The sequence below is a fragment of the Saccopteryx leptura genome, chromosome 2 (genome assembly GCF_036850995.1).
Source record: "Saccopteryx leptura isolate mSacLep1 chromosome 2, mSacLep1_pri_phased_curated, whole genome shotgun sequence".
Lineage (NCBI taxonomy): Eukaryota > Metazoa > Chordata > Mammalia > Chiroptera > Emballonuridae > Saccopteryx > Saccopteryx leptura.
Genome location: NC_089504.1, coordinates 311,429,157 through 311,449,187, shown reverse-complemented (window position 1 = coordinate 311,449,187; position 20,031 = coordinate 311,429,157). Strand labels below are relative to the sequence as shown.

General features: G+C 49.8%; 1 protein-coding gene across 4 annotated transcripts in view; it reads left to right on the top strand.

The window, feature by feature from the left end:
* The window catches only part of SLC13A4 (solute carrier family 13 member 4), a 37,339-nt gene extending 22,041 nt beyond the window's left edge, over positions 1-15,298 (top strand). For all 4 annotated transcript variants that reach the window (XM_066362769.1, XM_066362771.1, XM_066362768.1 and 1 more), the window contains 9 exons: positions 1,285-1,469; positions 4,312-4,431; positions 5,513-5,614; positions 5,744-5,845; positions 6,522-6,619; positions 6,823-6,947; positions 10,469-10,630; positions 11,795-11,932; positions 13,764-15,298. In XM_066362769.1, the coding sequence (XP_066218866.1) occupies positions 1,285-1,469; positions 4,312-4,431; positions 5,513-5,614; positions 5,744-5,845; positions 6,522-6,619; positions 6,823-6,947; positions 10,469-10,630; positions 11,795-11,932; positions 13,764-13,901 (1,170 nt within the window). In that variant the 3' untranslated portion in view covers positions 13,902-15,298. The remainder of the gene's footprint in view (positions 1-1,284; positions 1,470-4,311; positions 4,432-5,512; positions 5,615-5,743; positions 5,846-6,521; positions 6,620-6,822; positions 6,948-10,468; positions 10,631-11,794; positions 11,933-13,763) is intronic.
* Positions 15,299-20,031: the final 4,733 nt, after the last annotated feature.

The window sequence follows — 20,031 nt, the reverse complement described above, 5'->3', positions numbered from 1 at the left end:
TTTCAGCGGTCACTTAGAACCCTTGATTTGAATTTGTGTGTTTACCAAAATGATCTCTATGACCTTAACATCCACCATCATCGTAAATAACTGCCACCATTCATTTAACACTCTGCTAAGCATTTCTTTCTTGTCTGGGCTCACTCAGTGAGGCAGGAATTTTGAACCCCCCTTTTCAAGTGAAGCAGAGAGATGAAATCATGTGCCCAAGTCCTTGAGCCAAGGAGGGGAACACCTTGGTTCAAATCCAAGTCTCCCCGACCACATGTACACACTCAAGTTACAAAATAGATGTATGCCGATTAAATGCTACATTTCTATTTTATATATTGGAGGTCCGTACAGAATTGCATTAGAAGAAAAGATTGTGGCAAACCACTGGGCCAGAGAATCTATGAGGTGTCTCTTCCAGCTGATAATCAATGAACCTTTCCAGAAGGTTCGGAAAGGTTCAGACTTACCTGGGTCCTCCTAGGAAGACTGGGAAGTAGTTAAAGGCTTTAAGAAATGTGGCAAGGTGGCCTCTTCCCCATGGTTGTCCTATGATGCGGCCTGATGTTTGCACCCAGGCTTTCCTAGTCTCATGAAGATTCATAGGGGTGGCCAGGCGTGTAGGGGGATGAGGGCACTTGCTTCTGAAGTTTACACTTGAGACCAGAGGTCAGCAATCTCTGACCCTGAACAGCCATCAAGCAAGGCCCATGCAAGGAGGAGAGGGAAAGTGGGAGGGAACACCAGGGGGCAGGAAGAAGGAGAAATGAGTGGGGAAGGAAAGGAAAGAGAGTCACACACTCAATCCCCCACCCAGTGAGAGCTAGATTCCTTCTGTCATCTAAGCCTTATTTTTTAGCCATCGCCTAATCAGGACCGTCATACTAACTCCACACCTATCAACTAACTTCCGTTTGTTATTCAGACACAAAGTGGAGAGCAGCCAGTTGTGTTGGGGCTCAAGTAACAGGACAGGTTGTTAATATTAACAATAACATTAACAACCACAAAGATAATCATAGCTTACCATTCATTAAGTGCCAGGAAGTGTTCTAAGTGCTTTAGATACATTAGTTGATCTACTCTTCACAACCTGGGGATTTCCCCCATTTTACAGAAGAAAAGTGCAATTCAGAGGGGCCGCCAGATTGTGAAATGGTAGACGTGACATAGGGATTTGTCTGACACCCAAGTTCAAAGCTTTTTTCACTTCTGGTTTTCAGGCTTTATGTGCCGGAATGCCTGCACTGGGTTGGAGAGATTGACTGGTTTTTGTTTTTTGTTTTTTGGTAGGAAAAGCCACTAGTCCTGACACCCGACCCTCAGCCCCAGGAGCCCAGCAGAAAGTACAAGTCTCACCACGACCAGATGGTCTGCAAGTGCCTCTCTCTGAGCATCTCTTACGCTGCCACCATTGGGGGCCTGACCACCATCATTGGCACCTCCACCAGCCTCATCTTCTTGGAACACTTCAACAAGTGAGTGCTTCACTTGGCCAACAAGTGTCTGCTGACCACCCACTCTGTGTCAGGGACGTGGCGAGGTGCTAAGGACACAGCAGAAAATGGGAGTAGGACAGTTTCTGTACTAAGAGGGAAAGAGATGATCGGGTGATTCCAGCTAAAGGTGCTGATTCTGCTGGGAGACCCTGCTGGGGGACGTCACCCAGTCTGTGTCCCGACAAAGAGGTGACAATGGAAGTTTGGGTAGGTTTGGCCCTAGGTTGGCTGTGGCCAGTGTAGCTGTCCTCCTGGGTACACAACCTGTGCTGCCACAGGGCCACCATTTTCAGAAGCCCCCATGCTTGGCTTCATGCTCCGCTCTCACCATCTGGATAGTCTTAATATTTGAACGAGGAGCCCCACCTCTGCATCCTGTACTGAGCCCCACAAATGAGGTGGCAGTCGGTCCTGGTGCCGTGCATTTGGAACTTGAAGCCCTGAGTGTGCAGGAGGTGTCCGGGGAGAGCACGTAGAGCAGGGGGCATACGTGTTCAGCTCGAGCATCTAAAGCAGACCACAAAAGAGAGGACACAACAGCAGCAGACAGGAGAGAGGAAAACCCAATGTCATTCTACCCACGGGAAGCGACGTGTTTCCAGGAGGAAGGAGGGCCCCCGTTTGAAAGTTGCCCAAATGCTCAAGCAGAAGGACCACACTGTATGTGTTTGGTCTGGTGTTGTGGAGGTCCCTCCCCGGTGACCTAGGCAAGGCAGTGTGGTCAAGTGATTGAAAAAGAAGCCGAATGTCAGTGAGCTGAGGAGGAAGTGGAGGTGAGGAGACAGAGCCGGCTGTGAAGGGAGAGAGATGTGGGGTGATAATAAGGGATGAGGCCTGACCTGTGGTGGCGCAGTGGATAAAGCATCGACCTGGAAATGCTGAGGTCGCCGGTTCAAAACCCTAGGCTTGCCTGGTCAAGGCACATATGGGAGTTGATGCTTCCAGCTCCTCCCCCCTTTTCTCTCTCTCTCTCTCCCTCTCTCTCCCCCCTCTAAAAATGAGTAAATAAAATGAAAAAAAAAATCTTAAAAAAGGGGGATGAGTAAAGCAGGGGGCGGGGCAGGGCTGAAGACAGAAGACATGGAGGTGCCGGCAGGGAAGACCCAGGTGAGCAGACCAGAACGGTTTGGAGAGGGTGAGTAATAATAGAGTGACGTCACAGGGAAACAAGGAGGGGTGGGACCCGGAGCGGAAAGAAGAAATTAATCATGGACAAGAGGAAAAAGAAATCTTTCATTTTAGCAGAAAGGGGAGGAGAAGAAAGAAGAGGGGAAGGATAGAAGAGGGAAGAGGAAGGACCAATGAAAGTTTCAGATCTAATTCTCTAGGATCTGACCTTCACGGACCCCTCACGCTGGATTACTCTGAGTTTTTTGTTTTTTTTTGCTCTTGAATTTCTGGTTCACTTCAGACTACCCTTGAGTGGTCAATGGTACATGTAGTCGTCATTGTGGCTTACCTGGACAACAGGTACTCTGTGACAGGAAGCTGGGCTAACCAAGTCCCCCTGGTCTGGAAGTGCCACTGTGCTTTCTTGGCATTGGTGACAGACCACCTGCAGTGTTCATTCTGGCTATGTTTCAGAAACCTGCAAATCAGTTGTGATGCTCAGTATATGTACTCTCACTTTTTAATATGGTATAAATATTATTAGGCTCTTCCATTCATCCACAGAAGTCGATTCGACCCCTTGTACAAGTCCATTCCTTTTCCTGGGTCCAGGAGCAGGGCCTGGGCTTCTGTGTACATTCAAGAGATGATGCAACAGACTTATGCCTGTTAGCCCGGGGCCAGGAGTCACTGAATGATTCATGTCCTTGGGCATCCTTCTGTATCCCAAAGCCTTTCTTCCCAATGCTCACTCTCAGTGACCCATTCTGGCCTTTAGGGAGGGTACAAGCTGTTTAACTTCTCCAAGAGCCACACACGTTTGTAAAGTGAGGTCCAAGACCGGGCCACAGTGGAAAAGAGTGGACGTCCCTGTGATGGCAGGGGAGATTGAACACTCTTCCCTCCTGCGCTTCCATTTCTTTCTCGCGGTGGGGGAGCCTGCTCTTGGCCTTTTCTCTTCTTCTGTGCGGTGCCTAGCATGAAAAGAGGGGCACAGTGGCTTCCCTTAGAGGATCTGTATGCCCAGCCCCAGCAAGAAGGGTCCAAAGGTAAAGAAACAAGGTGTTGCTAGGCTAAGGTCATGGCTCACGTGTGGTCCATCCTGGCTTCCCAGGAAATACCATCTGGACTGGGGCCACAGCTCTGCCCCATGATGAATGAGGAGTTGTGGACAACCTCTCTGGTCTTCTGAGACAGCAGCAGATACAGGATTGATAAAGGATTTAGAGATTCCAAGTCTTGGTTCTCCTTTGGGCACAGTTAATAACTAGAACCTTCATGAGGCTTTGGAGTCCAAAGTTCTCCAGAATCAATACCCTGTATCCCCCAATCAAAACTCCAAAAGTATGCCAGATGGCCTCTCCATTCTCTGCTGTCATGGAGACCAGAGGAGTAAACTTACTAGAAACTTTATGTAAATGAAGAGCAAACAGCTCCTGAGCAATTCTCCTGAGTGCAAAGTATATACACTTCAATGAAATCAAGTTTGGCTGCTGAGATGCCATTTTTAGCTTACTTCGTAATTCCTGGCTGGGCTCTGTACATTTGTAACTGTCCAGTAAGTGAATTCTAGGTCATATATCACCATATTGTTACCGTGAGCTCTGTGTTAGTTCTGCTCTTTTCTTGAAGAGCATTTGGCTTATTTCCCCCCAGAGAGCACAGGGAAATCCACCTTTGCTCATCGCTGACCCAGTTCTTTCCCCTGCAGTCAGTACCCAGCCGCGGAGGTGGTCAACTTCGGCACCTGGTTCCTCTTCAGCTTCCCCATCTCCCTCATCATGCTGGTGGTCAGCTGGTTCTGGATGCACTGGCTGTTCCTGGGCTGCAAGTGAGTCCCGGGGCCCTGCCCCAGGCAGAGGCTAGCCTGTCCTTCCAGGGTCACAGCACGAGCCCTGGAGGGCCCCGCCCTGGAGGGCACCACATAAGGGCGAGCTGCCAGGGGGACCACAGAGGATGCCCTTAGGGGGAGACAGGGGACTAGATGGCGAGTCAGGCATTGTCTGTTCAAAATACACCTGAGCCCTGCACTTCACTGTGAGCTCTACCACAGACCGTTCTTAATTACAACTAACTGATTAGAGTAACGGCCAGTTTACAAGTCTGAACTGAAGAGTGTTCAATGCAGTTTCTTTACTCTCAAAGCACATAAAGTAATTTTAGCTAAATTCTAAAGAAATGCGCTTCCAAGTAGAAGTTGCCTTTGGCTGAATTTTGCAGACACGAGTGATTCATATTTAGTAGTTGTATAGAATGTGCTCATTTCCCTCAAAGTAACAAGTTGGGCATTCCTTTTGCAATATTATTTCTAACATTAGTCTGCATCGCAAGCCTCTTCTTCACAACCAACAGTCTACTCCAAATTGGACCAGCATCAAGCACGTAAAGGGAAGATCTATGTGAAATTTTGCTATTTAGTCCATGGAATTCAACTCTCCCATTGGGCAGGAAGTGTCCTTTGAGCTGACTTGTTTAGTTTATTACTCAGAGACCATTGTCTAATCGATGATAGCTGAATACTTCTATACCTCCAGTGTTGCAGGTAGAAAACCAACACTCACTTTCACCCTAGACAAGTCTTGTCTCTAGACAGATAAACACACATATGCCTCATCATATTCTCAATTATGAGAGACAAATATGTAGAAACCACCTGACCTAAATGACACCTGAGTAAATCCATGAGATTAAATACTTCTGTTGATTTAATACCCAAAGGCTAAGGAAGAAGGATGCTGAAGGGTTGTGTAACTTGGCAAGTAGAAGCCACTTGATGGGTGTGGTTGGAGGGGCAGAGCGCTGGAGGGGAGAGAAGTGATCCCGCCAGCAGGTAGTGCAGTATCTGCTTCATACTGGAGCTCCCGCGGGCCTCGGAAGTGGGTTTCCTTTCCTCTTTTGCTCACTCTCCTCAGTTTTAAAGAGACCTGCTCTCTGAGCAAGAAGAAGAAGACCAAGAGGGAAGAGCTGTCAGAGAAGAGGATCCGAGAGGAATATGAAAAGCTGGGGACCATTAGGTAGGAGTCAGCCGTCACCTTCTCCCCTCCGGATGAGACAGCCTGCCCGGGGAAGTGAGCCCGGAAGCAGGGGACAGAGCTGCCCGAAATGTCCTCGCTCCTGGAGCAGGTCCTCGTTTTATTTCACAGCTACCCTGAAATGGTGACTGGCTTTTTCTTCATCCTGATGACCGTGCTCTGGTTCACCCGGGAGCCTGGCTTTGTTCCTGGCTGGGATTCTTTCTTTGAAAAGTAAGTGGTATCTTCCCCTCCTTAGGAGCACCACCCTCATGTGAGCACTTCCCCCCCAGCCCCCTCCTTGGCTCTCAGGGACACACATAAAGCCAGGAAAACACCTTTTCCCCTGGGGAGTCCCCTTTCATGGCAGGAAGGAGACACAGCTGGTGGCACTGAGGCATAGGCGCTGGGACCCAGTGCTGCCGCGTATCCAGCTGTGTGAATGTGGCCCTGTAACTCAAACTCCTGGAGCCTCGGAGGTCGTCTCAATAGGTGGTATGAGAGTGAAGGGGAAAACGCCCACCAAGGAGCATCCCAGTTATGAGGGGACTGTGGCCACGGAGTGGCTGAGGCCTGGGGTGGGAAAAGCAAGCAGTGGCTCCTGTCCCAACCCTGCGTCTTCCTCTGTGGCCTCAAGCTCTCCTGACATGGGTTATCATCCGAGAAAAGACCCACGTGGAGATGTGACCCTCACAGAGACCCGTCCTTGTCGAATCTCCTTTGTCTGAGCAACTCCACATCACTCCTTCTGGGACTCGCCCCAGTCAGCGGGCCCATAGGGTCACATGGAGTCATCCACCCTAGCCAGGCTCTGCCTCCAGACAGGAACCATCGCCCCTGAAAGCCACCATGGCAGAGCTAGCAACACTGGCAAGGAGGGGTGATGTCCTGTGGCCTGTCTCTTTCCCAGGAAAGGCTACCGCACGGATGCCACAGTCTCCGTCTTCCTGGGCTTCCTCCTCTTCCTGATCCCCGCGAAGAAGCCTGGCTTTGGGAAAAAGAAGGACGGTGAGAGAGGCCAAGCGGAGAGGCTGGGGCTGGCTCCGTCAAATGATACCCAAGTCAGAATTGTCAGAAGGGGCCTGGCCAAGGGCCTCTGGTTCTGCCCAGACAGAGCAGAGCAGCCTCCCCCGCTGTCAGGTGCCTCCGTCTCCACAGTCACACCCATTACGGCTCATCCGGCTCTACCACCCTGTCCACCTGTGATGTAGGGGAGGACCGAGAGCCCACGACGAGGATGGAGCCCATCATCACGTGGAAGGACTTCCAGAAGACCATGCCCTGGGAAATCGTCATCCTGGTGGGAGGAGGCTATGCTCTGGCCTCTGGCAGCAAGGTACCTTGAATTCTGTTCTTACTGGGCCAGATTATTTCCCAGATACCTTCCCCACCAAATCATTCCAGTTCGGGGGAGGAGGGGGGACGAGATTCAAAGAAGCCGAAGGAGCAGTGAGCGTTCGCCCAAGTCACTGGGAAGGGAAGTGGTACAGCCAGAAACAGAGAGCCTGTCCTTCCTAAGCTTCTGAGCCGGCACTGCTGGGACCAGTTACAGATCGTCTGGGCCATGGCATCATGGCCCACGGTGTCATGGCTCATGGCAGTCACGCCTTGCTGGGCCTGCACTGTCACAGCGAGAGGTTTACTGGATTTTGTAGCCACCTTCTGTGGATTTGACAGTGACAGGAGATGTGTCTGTAAGGACCCAGAGACACCCTTAATGACACACAGCAAAGTGTCCCTCAGTCAGTCCCTGTGCAAATTCAGAGCCCCTTTAGAGAATATATGCCAAAGGGGATGTAAATGACTCGATTTCCTGATTGGAAGGATTTGGGATGAGATCTTTGAAAGGGGGCCAGTGGGAAATAGTTGAATTTCCTACAGTGCTAGTCCTTCCTAAAATAGAAAATGATCCTAAGAATAAGTCAGGCTAAGGGTCACACCATTTCCCCTCTAGCCTCACTGTCCACATTAACCCATTCTAAACTGGGCTCACTTGTGACTCTTTGTCATGGGTCATTGCATCATTACTATGTCACGGAGTCCTATGCTTGGAAGCAAACATGGAGGAACATTGAGCCCTAGCTCCCAGACACTGTGAGATTTCCTCCCATGGCACCCCTGGCTGGAACACCTCCAGAGACAGGGCACTCCTTGCAGGGAACAAAAAATAGTCCTTCTCTACTTCCAGCTCAGGTCTTCTGCCCATCTTCTGCTAGTGGTCTGGCGCTGTCCTTTGGAAACCTCTGCTAGGTGATAGTTATTAAAATAAGTTATCAATCCCTCTAGATCATTTGTTTCTCCAACTAAAACTCTTCAGTCCCTTTAATTACCCCTTAGAAGAAGTGACCCCTTACCATGCTGATTCTCCTCTTGGACTCATTAATTTGCCCTTGGCCTTACACAGAAGTGGCCCAGAGGTGGCGAGAGTAAAGCAATTACATTCCCTGAGCCCCATCTCACGTCTGACGCAAGCAGCACCTGCGTTTGTGTGGATGCTTTCACAAGGCCTCACTGGCTCTCATGGTAGCATTTATATTGGAACTGCAATAAACCGAAAACGCTTCGTTCTTTTGTTAGACACTGTCAAGCCTCAAGTCCTCCACCAGTGCTGTCTATATGCTGTTAATATTTCCAAGTCCAAGTTCAGGATATTGTATTTATCATTATGGAATTTCAGTTATTAGTTTTGGCCTCTGAGCCTAGTCTGGCAAGACCTTTTGCTTTTTAACCAAAATTATGCATGTATGACCATTGATACTTCTATAAAACTCTGACTCTATTAATTTTAAAAATATAATGCAGGTACAATATATGCGATTCCTACTGAGTTTGAAATAATTTGTCTTGACATTAGTAAGGATAATCTGGTGTAAAATGTTTCCATACCAAAATTTAAACAATTAAGATTCCTCTGTTGTTGCTTTTTCTAACTTTGCAGTCTAGTTGATGGGTTTATCTCTGGTTGGCTCAGTGGTAGAGCGTCGGCCTGGCGTGCAGGAGTCCCGAGTTCGATTCCCGGCCAGGGCACACAGGAAAAGCGCCCATCTGCTTCTCCACCCCTCCCCCTCTCCTTCCTCTCTGTCTCTCTCTTCCCCTCCCGCAACCAAGGCTCCATTGGAGCAAAGTTGACCCGGGCACTGAGGATGGCTCCATGGCCTCTGCTGCAGGCACTAGAATGGCTCTGGTTGCAACAGAGCAACGCCCCAGATGGGCAGAGCATTGCCCTCTGGTGAGCACGCCAGGTGGATCCTGGTCAGGCGCATGCGGGAGTCTGTCTGCCTCCCTCCCCGTTTGCAACTTCGAAAATAAATAAATAAATAAATTTAAAAGTTTATCTCCAGTTATAGGATAAAATAGTTCTTCCAGGAAAAAACAACAGCCATTAAATCACTTCACTTGACTTACAAGTGCTATTTGGATAACATGATGAGTAACACTCCATTTCTTTATAAAAATGTACGGTTCCCACTCAGCTAAACTTCTCTCCCTCCCCGTCTTTGTCCGGTGAGCAAGGTTGAATGTGTTATAGGAGATTGTAATTCCAGAGATCCTGTGAGTCTCCAGGTTCTGTCCCAGTCATGAAATGATACCATCCACATAATGGATTTGCAAGTCAGTCGTTTGAGGAGAAAAGGTGCTCCAAGGTAAAAAGGGACACACCAGAGAGCATTCTCAAACCCCGGACCCCGGTCATCAGGGGTCTGGGAGCTTGCCACGAGGTGGCCCAGGCGCTGCAGAGATCGGATGAGCTTTGAATGAACCTGCAGCAGAGGGGGAAAGGCAGCCCGCTGGTGAGAGAGAAGCTGTCTCCATCGTGAGCATGAAGAGCAAGCACAGATGGCTCGCCCTGCCTCCCGCCCTGCTCCTCACTTCACTGTTTGCCGTTCGAGGGTACACAGGAAAAAGCAGAGCGTGGCAGTCATTGAAGGGAGAGGAGAGGAAGGCAAGAGATTGCATTGGCAACCTGGGGCTTTTTAGTACAAAAACTAAACAGTGCCCTCTGTTTTGGGGGCAGGGGAAGAGCCCTCATTGTTGCCCGATGAACAGCTCCATCCCACTGGCTTATGCCAAATAGGAATACTCATTTACTGGCATGGAAATGTACAAATGTTGCTAAAGGAAAAGGTCCAAGAGTGGCAGTATACTTCCATATCTCACATCATTAGAAAGCATGGGCAGGTTCGAAGTCGCGATGTCAGCAGGGATGGGATTTGAACCGACAACAGGCAGCCAGTGAGGCGCCTTCCCCACCAAATGGAGACGGACCCGTAGTCACTCTCCTTCATTCATTACTCGTGTAAAACGTCTCATGTTCAGCTCTGCCCCTCACACCGCCTCCAAATGCAGGGAAGGTTCCTTCCCATCTGGACATGTTCATAGTTCTCTCCCTTTTGCAGGTGATAAGAGAACTATTTCAAAAGCAGAAGTAGAGATTACCCTTGGCGTCTGTGTAAAGGGCACTGTTGATTGGATGCACAGTGAGTGTCAGAGGCTGGAGAAAGAGTCACGAGGTTGAAGTTGAGCAGCTGATCGCCCCAAAGATCTTTAACCCCTGCCAAGCCTTCATGGCAAAGTTCTAAGAAGGATCATGGAGATAAGGGTGGGTGACAGCAACCCACCAGGTAATCCTGAGACCGAATGGCGTACAATCATAAAAAATAATTTTCTGGGCTACAAAACTAATCTCATTGTAAAAAACAGCAATGTCGCTGGGCGCTGTCTGCCTGAAAACAGGGAGGCAAAGCAGAGGGCCCCTGGGTACCCCCACCCCCCAGGATGTCAGACCCCCAGGGTTGAGGAGTTCCACCAGGAATGGGCTTTTCCTCCTTTCTTCTAACTGCCCCCTTTGGCCTGCAGAGCTCTGGCCTCTCCACGTGGATCGGGCACCAGATGTTGTCCCTGAGCAGCCTCCCGCCGTGGGCCGTCACCCTGCTGGCGTGCGTCCTGGTGTCCATCGTCACCGAGTTTGTGAGCAACCCCGCCACCATCACCATTTTCCTGCCCATCCTGTGCAGCCTGGTGAGTAGGGCAGGGCTGCCGGCCGGGGCCAAGGAGCAGCTTCTGCGGCCGTCCTCGCTCCTCTGGTAATTTTCATGCCTTCACTCATCGGTGTTCATGTTGTAATTTGAAAAATTAAGTTTTTCAACCAGTCACTGCTAAGTAAATAGATAAATTAATAAACCACAGCAAGGGTTCTAGAAACCCTTTCTCAAAAGACTAGGATTCATTTAGGGGCAGCCCTGAATGGGAGCAAGCATGAACAACATAACTGTACAACATAGGATTCTGAGTCCCCGCAATCCCATCAACCTTCCTCTCCTGGGATAAGACCCCACAGCAGAGCCGGGGAAGGGACCTCGGAAAATGGAGACAAAATGCTCCCTGATGTACACTCGGCTGCAAGGACTGAGACCACAGCTCCGCCATCACCTCCACCCAATCCCAGTGTCCAGAGGCTCTGAGAACCGGGGGCAAGGCCAGCTTCGTGCCACGACCTCAGAACAACTTGTTGTTCATGGACCAGGGCGGGAGAGCAGCTGCCAGGTCTCAGCCTGGCTAAGCAGACCCAGCCCCAGAGACAACACACAGATACATCTGTCCGTTCTGTGAGGGGGGTCTGTGACATCAAGGCTCCTCCCTGTCCATACACACAATGTCCTCTTGCTCTTCGAAGCCAAACTCATTGCCCACCATCCAGATGCCTCCCTCCAAGCCCAGCCTCCCAGCATCCCATGGGAGTGTGCTCGGTGAAAACCCAGCAGCACCAAGTGCCAGCTGGTGGGTTCACACCCACATGGAGCAAAGGCCCCTTTAGTTTGGGTTCCCAAGGGTGAGGGATCTCCACTTCAATCAAAACAGCTCACTCACAAGACGTGTGTTTGAAGAATTTCTCAGCTGAAGAATAAAATTTATCAACCACTTCCTTAGAGCAGCACCAAGAAAGGAAATCTCCCTCCTAGAAGTGGCTCGGAGCCCACGTTTCCTGGGAGTGAGTAGCACGCACGCACTTGGCGTGGCCAGCACTGCGTGCCCAAGGGCAGTGATCTAACTACCCCCAGCGCAGGGTGGCCCACCAAGGCTGGCCAGCACCGAGCCATCATTTAAAGCACATCTGTGATGGTAAGCCCAGGAAATGCGAACCCAGTGACGATGCTAATGGCCCTGTGAATTCTCTCCTTCCAGTCCGAGACGCTACACATTAACCCGCTCTACACCCTGATCCCGGTCACCATGTGCATCTCCTTTGCTGTGATGCTGCCGGTGGGCAACCCCCCCAATGCCATCGTCTTCAGCTACGGGCATTGCCAGATCAAAGACATGGTGAGCTGTGGGTGCCCCCTTCCTGCCCGGCCCCGACGCCAAGAGGGTGGGTGGGTGTGTGCACTGCCTCCTCCCGAGTTTATCAGTTTGCAGCAGTTGTCCTTGGACTGTCAACACTTGGTCTTGTGTGATAGAAAGAACAGTATGGATAAAAGGGTTGGGGTTGGTCCATAAGCACCAAGAAGAACAGTAATGTGCTCCCCCCAACCCTCATCCGGGAGAAATTGGGGACAGGGACAGAGAAGCCAGAAAAGAGGAGTGGCCCAGTTCCAGCGGCGCCAGCTTGCCCAGTCCTGGCTTCAGTTTCTTCACGGGAACAGTGGGGATATTCATTCGCAAAGCTGGTTTATTCCTAGAAGGTGAAGTCCGGGAAACTGTAGAGACCCAAGGTAAGAGGTCTTCCGTGAGAATAGGCAGGAAGGCCCTGAAGCAACAGTGGCAAAAGGAGGCCCCCTCAGCTCATTTCTGTTTTCAGCGGGACTCAGCAAGACGCTGTCAGGCTGAAGTCAGCATTGGGCACACGCCCTTCTGCCCCCCCCAACCGCCCCACCTCCAGCCTCCGCTCACTGGGGTGCTGCCGATACCCAGGGCTGTGGCAGCTAGGGGATGAGTAAGAAATCAACAGATGGCTGGCAGGCTGTCTGAAATAGGGTCCATTCACCCTTTCTAAGGGGCTCCAAGACGTTGTACATCATTCATTTTTAACCTTTTTACACTTGAGGACCAGTGAAAACAGAATTATTTTGGGGACCGCTAGGGCAGAGATCACACTAAGCATAAGTGAATTTGACTAGGATCATTGGTCTGTAATCTTCGTACATCAGGTTGGTTAACCCTTTTGTGGACTGGCAGGAAATTTCTGGTGGAATGTCTGTGGACCAGCGGTTGAAAAACACTGCTCTGCGTGGTCCCTGCAGCTCTAAATGACCCTAAGTTAGCCGCTTTAGAACCTGCCCCTTCTCACCTGCAAGGAAACATGGGGGTTCCTTACCCCTAATGTTCCCCGGGGTCACAGTGATTCTACACCCAGAGCTAGTACCAGAAAGCAGACAGGGGACATGTCCACTTGTTTGCTGGGAACATAGCATTTATCTTTCCCTTGCAGCGTTCCCAACTTAACACCAGCTAGTGCCCTTGTGACTACAGGCTGTGTGCCTGGGCACGCCCTGGGAGAGTGCCAGCCAGCCTGGCGGTGCCATCCATGTGCGCCTCACATGCCCTTCCCCTGAGTGTCAATGCCGTGGCAGAAAAGAAAGGTGTCAGAGTCACGGAGATGACATTTCCTCGGAAGAAGCAAAGCTAGCACCCCTGTGCCACCTTCCCGTGGCAGGGCTGGGCAGGGCAGCTGACCCGGTCCCCCTGTGAGCCAGTCACACAACTTCCCTAGATACACAGCTCCTCCCACCAGTCCCCACACCTGTCGTACACCAAGGCTGTCCAGGAACTCCCCATCTTACAGAGACCGGGGCAGTTCTGTTGAGCTCATCTCCCTACCACGTAGCCACAGGACCTCTCAGTGTAACTCCTAGCACTCACATCTCTGGTGAATGCTATGTACCTGCTGGGCCCCCCCAACAGTGCACATGCTCCAAGCGGAGAGGATTCTACCAGGCCTTTCCCAGCCCCAAGCCCCGCCTTCCTGTCCTCCCTCAGTCCTGGGCCATCCTATGAGGCAGCACTATAGCACGCAGGCAGCGATGGGGACAAAGCAGCATCAAGGGAGTGGCTGTGATCTGGTCAGGGCGAGGCTCAGGCAGGGACACAGGTGGGAGCACCCAGGGTGCTCCTGCCTGCTCAGAGTGACTTGTGTGTGCTGGTTTGTGTCCTGCAGGTGAAAGCTGGCCTGGGGGTCAATGTCATTGGCCTGGTGATAGTGACGGTGGCTATCAATACCTGGGGAGTTAGCCTCTTCGACCTGGACACTTTTCCAGCCTGGGCTCAGGTCAGTAACATCACTGATCAGGCCTAACACGAGTGGGCCAACAGCCCGACCAAAGGAGCTGCCAGCAAACAGCATAAGCTGACTGGGAAACAGGCCAAGAAAACGCCAGGAGCACACGACCCCGCAGGCCAGAAGGTCCCGCCGTCCACCGCCTCGGTGTAGGCAGGCTGCCTCCCACTACCAGCGCTCCACAAAACCTAACTGCTTCTCACTCCTCCGTCCCCATCTCTGCAGTCAGTCCTTCCAATACACAGACAGGGGAGACGGCCTGCTGGGCCACCCCGAGACTGAGCCTCGCCAACTGACTAGCTGCACCAGGCCTGATGTTATTCTTAACTCCTTCCTCTCTCCTTAGGAGCTGAAGGAGAAACCCCAATCGTCCCACCTGTGCACAGCTCATGACACCAGAGACATCTCTTTTGTAGGAAAGTCTCACCTAGGACTTGAGGCCTAACGTCAGCTCCCTTCTCTTAGGAGTTTCTGTCCTAAGTCCTTCCCACAAAAAGGCAGTTCTTAGTGAGCCCTGGGAGGCGCTCATAACTCTTATCGCTCCTCTGATTCCCTTTCAAGCATCTGTCAATGGCTTCTCTTTACCTTGACACCAAATGCCTATAAAGAAACAGTGTTCCCCTTTTGAAAAAGGCTTGGTGCTATTCCTGCTGTCAAAGGAAAAGGAAGTAGAGAAAGACACATTGTGATTAGCATCTCTCTCCACTGGTCATGAGCCTCCAGTACCATGGCGGTGGCTAAGTGCTGAGAAGGAGGAAAAATTTTCATACCTGTCTTATTAAGGAGGCCAAACGATAAGAGACCACAGCACCATTAATGATATGTGACTGGCTTTCTTCTTGATATACTAAGTGGTTCATCCTTGAGAAGACAAGTACAGAAAGGTCCAAAGCCATCAGTCACTGTCTACAAGCAGATGAGCCCTTTGAGGGGACAGGAGATGCAGGAGGTGTCTTATGTCTCTGAAAGTCCCCAGCAACTTACACAATACAGTAAACTGTAACTGCTAATAAATGTTTCCCTTGAGAAAAATCACTTTGGAAAGCAAAGCCTCCTTCTCCTGAAAACCAGGCCATTTTCTCCAGGATTGACGTCCTTGCTATGACTGGATATAGCTCCCAAATCCTCCAGTTTCCTGGCATTAGCTATTTCTGATTCCCACCCCCAATTACTTGCTAAATACATCTTATGGGGAAAGTTATTATATTGCTTTAGTTGATCTTAAATTCCAGCTCTGGCTGGAGAGCTCAGTTGGTTAGAGCATCATCCCGATATGCCAAGGTTGTAGGTTCAAGCCTTGGTCAGGGCATGTACAAGAATCAACCAATTAAAGCATGGACAGGTGGAACAACAAATGATCCCTCCCTCCCTCTCTTTCTCTAAAATCAATAAAAAATTCATTGATTTTAAGTTCCCATTATTAGCATGTGCCATTTTCCCACAACAACAGTTTATCAATGAGGTCACTCCCTTGGTTTATCACATATCTGTGAAATGTCAGATTCTTTCATGCTGATCAACACGTCTATACTCTTGAGGACAGCACACGACTGACCAGGTTTAACCAGGAACATCACCGCTTCTGCCCTGTCAATAGCTATGGTCAAATTATTTGGCCGCTTACAAAAGTGATGACCTAATGAGCCCAAATAAAATACCAGTACTGGTAACTACAGCTGGTTGATTGAGCTAGCATCTCTAATTATTTTGCTTTAAAAGTTCAGGACAAGTCCCTGGCCAGTTGGCTCAGTGGTAGAGTATCGGCCTGGCGTGCAGAAGTCCCGGGTTCGATTCCCGGCCAGGGCACAGGAGAAGCGCCCATCTGCTTCTCCACCCCTCCCCCTCTCCTTCCTCTCTGTCTCTCTCTTCCCCTCCCACAGCCTAGGCTCCATTGGAGCAAAGATGGCTCGGGCACTGGGGATGGCTCCTTGGCCTCTGCCCCAGGCGCTAAAGTGGCTCTGGTCGAGGCAGAGCGACACCCCAGAGGGGCAGAGCATCGCCCCCTGGTGGGCAGAGCGGTGCCCCCCTGGTGGGCGTGCTGGGTGGATCCTGGTCGGGCGCATGCAGGAGTCTGTCTGTCTCTCCCCGTTTCTAGCTTCAGGAAAAAAAAAAAAAAAAAAGTTCAGGACAGTCAGACTCCTATTGTCAGGGGTACTGTCAAATGGCCGACCCATTACAGAACTGAGACAGTAAGCCCCTAAGTCAGACAATAAGACGAAAGCGCAGATAAGCAATAAGATCCCAGGCGTGTATATAACTAAAATGAGAAAGAAAAGCTGACTTGGAATTATTGGCCACTGTTCAGCTATTCAAGAACCGGACTCACTCCTACAGGGAAAGCAGCGAAACTTCCCACGGCCTGCTGCCCCACGGAGCTAAGGCACTCCACTAGCCAATGTAGACAGACCGGCATTTCAGCTGGTCTACTGATCGCTCCACAGAACAGCACTGCTCTCACCCCAAACCGGAGAGTCAGGCCAGACAACTCTGCTCACCACAGTGACAGGGAATGCCAGATACTACTAACAACTCCTTGTCATCTCAAACCGCTCCATGTTAGACAGGAACCAGTAGCTCTCTTTAGTAGTCTTGTGTCTCTTGCAAACATACTGTGATTTGATTTTTATCTTCTAACACGACAACATATGGCTGGAAAAGTTGTAAATGATCATCTTATATCAGTGCACCTACAGATGGCAAAGCTAGGAAATGAAGATGCTAAGTATGGCTGCGCCTCATTCTCAAGTCAATTATATATCAAATTTGTTTAAAGTTGTCTTTCAAATTCCTTTAAGTCACCCTGAAGTACATGGTATACAATATTTTACATTACATTTACATAGCACCAAGACTCAAGTGCCATCTTTTAATAAATAAAAATAGCTAGCTTTCCCTCCAAGACTAGATCCCCGTTTCTCTAGCTGGAAACCAAATAAAGTCGTTGACCTCACCTTTGGGGCCCACGTTTGAAAATGTGTTTACAAACACTGGAATCCCTAGCATGGCAAGATGTTCAAACCACTAACACACAGAGGGAATGCAGACCACCCAAGTTCCCAGGCAGCTCACTGTGGGCCGCACCACCGCATGAGTGCTGAGCACGGCTGCCCGCACTGTTTCCACAGCGCCTCCTGTCCCAACCCTGTGCGATGGCACATGTCACCCGCTCTGCACCTTTCATCGGGCCTCGCCTGCCACAGGGCAATGACTCATGCAGGCCCAGCACTCGGGGTTGGCAGCGCCCCACCCTGTTCACTTTCTACAAAACCTCAATTCATTCTTTGGTCTCCCCAAGCCTTGAAATCCATGCCACCGGTGAGGTCTTCAGTGTGTGACTAAACACACTGCACCCAGCTTTAGGAAAGATATACTGAGCATCTGAAAATCTAAAATGTTACTAACTCCCCTATTAAGAACAGGCAACATCTCAAAATATTTTCCCTTCTCCACCCTGTTCCTTCCCGCAAGGCCGTAATACTGGGGAAAAAAAGAACTCATTCATCTGCATGAAGGAACAGAAACACTGTGAGCAAAGAACCAGGCTGGGAAGTAAAGAAAAGCCTCATTTGCTCCAGTCCAGTATAAAGCATTCCTTCAGGAGTTAACAGAACCGGCATTAAAATGCGGGACCTCCGCGGAAAAACAAACACCGCCTGCCTCAGGAGGGAACTGCGTGGTGGAAAGGAAAACACGTGTACACATGCTCACTGAGCCCGGTGCATGGACAACTAGGAAAACCAGCCACACGACTTTACAGTCATACAAATGGAAACTGAGTCACTGAGTTAGAAAAAAGACACAAAATGCAGCCTTTTAATCAGACGCAGGGAACTGCTTGAGTAAAACCCCGAATCAGAAGAAAAGTCTATTAAGACATCAAGTAACTAAAATACATAAAATAACATAAACTACAGCCCCTTTTGATGATTTTAAATAAAGTAGTTCTGGTTTTTCTCTCCTTTTGTTTGGGAGGGTTATAGTTTAAGGATAAGCTTTTCAAGTTCAATGTATTCATTAGCTCCCAACAATCTTGAAGCCTTATTTTTCACAAAACAGTAACCCTCAGTAGTATTGAGTAACCTTCCTTTTATGGTCCAGTGTGGCAGTAAGTTTTCAAATATTTTTAAAAGAAAAAAGACATGTCCTAAGGTTATTGTTCCCATCCTTCCATTGGTTCGCGAGGCAAAAGGTCCATATAGAATACCAGGGAACGCTGGCCCTGGCCGGTTGGCTCAGTGGTAGAGCGTCGGCCTGGCGTGCAGAAGTCCCGGGTTCGATTCCCGGCCAGGGCACACAGGAGAAGCGCCCATATGCTTCTCCACCCCCTCCTCCTTCCTCTCTGTCTCTCTCTTCCCCTCCCGCAGCGAGGCTCCATTGGAGCAAAGATGGCCCGGGCGCTGGGGATGGCTCCTTGGCCTCTGCCCCAGGCGCTAGAGTGGCTCTGGTCGCGACAGAGCGACACCCCACACCCCGGAGGGGCAGAGCATCGCTCCCTGGTAGGCAGAGCGTCGCCCCCTGGTGGGCGTGCCGGGTGGATCCCCGTCGGGTATATGCAGGAGTCTGTCTGACTGCCTCCCCGTTTCCAGCTTCAGAAAAATACAAAAAAAAAAAAAAAAAAAAAAGAATACTAGGGAACGCAACTTCCGGTCCCATGATCACCATCACCGCAGCTCCCACCCACACCACACCCTGGAATCTATACTGGCCTGAGTCCTCCCTCCTGTACCTCAATGGGAGATAATCCTGCCTGAGCACTGGGCCCCTCTTCTCTGCTACATGGACTTAAAACAAGAAGAGGGTAGGAGCAGTGCCCACTAAGCCAGCCTGGGTTCCCTCTGTAGCTGCCAGATGGCTCCCGCTGGTAGAAACAGGCCTGTCAGTGAGGTTAAGTGTCACTCCACAGGGAAGCCCTAATCCCAAATGAGCCCTGTTTATAAGGGATAGTACTGAGAGACCTTCCCCTAATATCTAAGTGACCTTCCTCCCCAAGGACACCACTCTGGGAGACCACACATAAATAGCAGTGCGTCCAGCACTGATAACAAGAACACCTAAGCTTGCAGCATTTTGAATACTCCTGAGGATGGAAACCCTTTCTTCTTCAAGGCTATAATTCATCCTGCTAACGGTTCAGCCATCAAGATCACATCTTGTGAGCCATGTAGTAGGATCAAGGTAGACACTAGATTTTCATCAACAACCAAGTCAGTGACTGTGGAATGACAAATTTTGCATAGTTCATAAACTGGTTCTAAAGCAACTGCAGAGAAACAAAAGTATTCTGACCGAAAGCAGCATGTTTGAACTAAGATCTGCTATTTATTGAGCATATCTGCAAAGCATTGTGCATCACATACATGATCTCAGTTGTTCCTACAGAAGCCCTGTGAGGTAGGTACTGTGTCTGGATATTATAGAAAATACAACAGTATCATGCTGCTAGGGAAAGGCCAAATCACACAGGACCCTAACACGTCTCACACACCAGGATGAAGTGATGGATAACACTTATCTCCAGGGATGACACGTATGTTCTCAGAGAGCAGAGGGATCACTTCATTTTATAATCACTTGTCATATCTCTGTCGCCACTGTCTGAAAAAGATTTCTAAATAACCTTCCAGTTTACTGATTCTGCCAAGATGTCCTCAGAAATGGCATCACCAGCGAAGCTGCCCAAGAAGCCCTCGAAAACAAAACACATGATGAAGTGGGACTTCACTTATATCTATTGCAAATGACAGGCTTAGGACGTCAGCTTACGGCTGTACTCTGAACAGATACATACAATAACATTAGGTTCAAGGGTATCACTGGGACAGCAAAGGCAGGAACAACCTAACTCTTCATCAGTAATAGATTAAGTAAGTTATGGTGTATTCATTCAGTAGAATCTTACACAGCCAAAAAAGAAAGTCCTTGTTCTTTACAAACTGATACAGAATGGGAAAACAAGGCTGGTGCAAAGTCTACGTAGAGTTTGTCACTGCCTTTAACCCCCACACACGTGTTTCCTTGGGCACAGACCCTGTCACAAGTGCACAGGAAACTGGTGACTGTGCCTGCCTCCAGGAACAAGAACTAGGAGCTCAGGGTGGGAGAGACCCTTGACTCTCAATCACTTTTGTATCTTGACCCATGGGGAAAG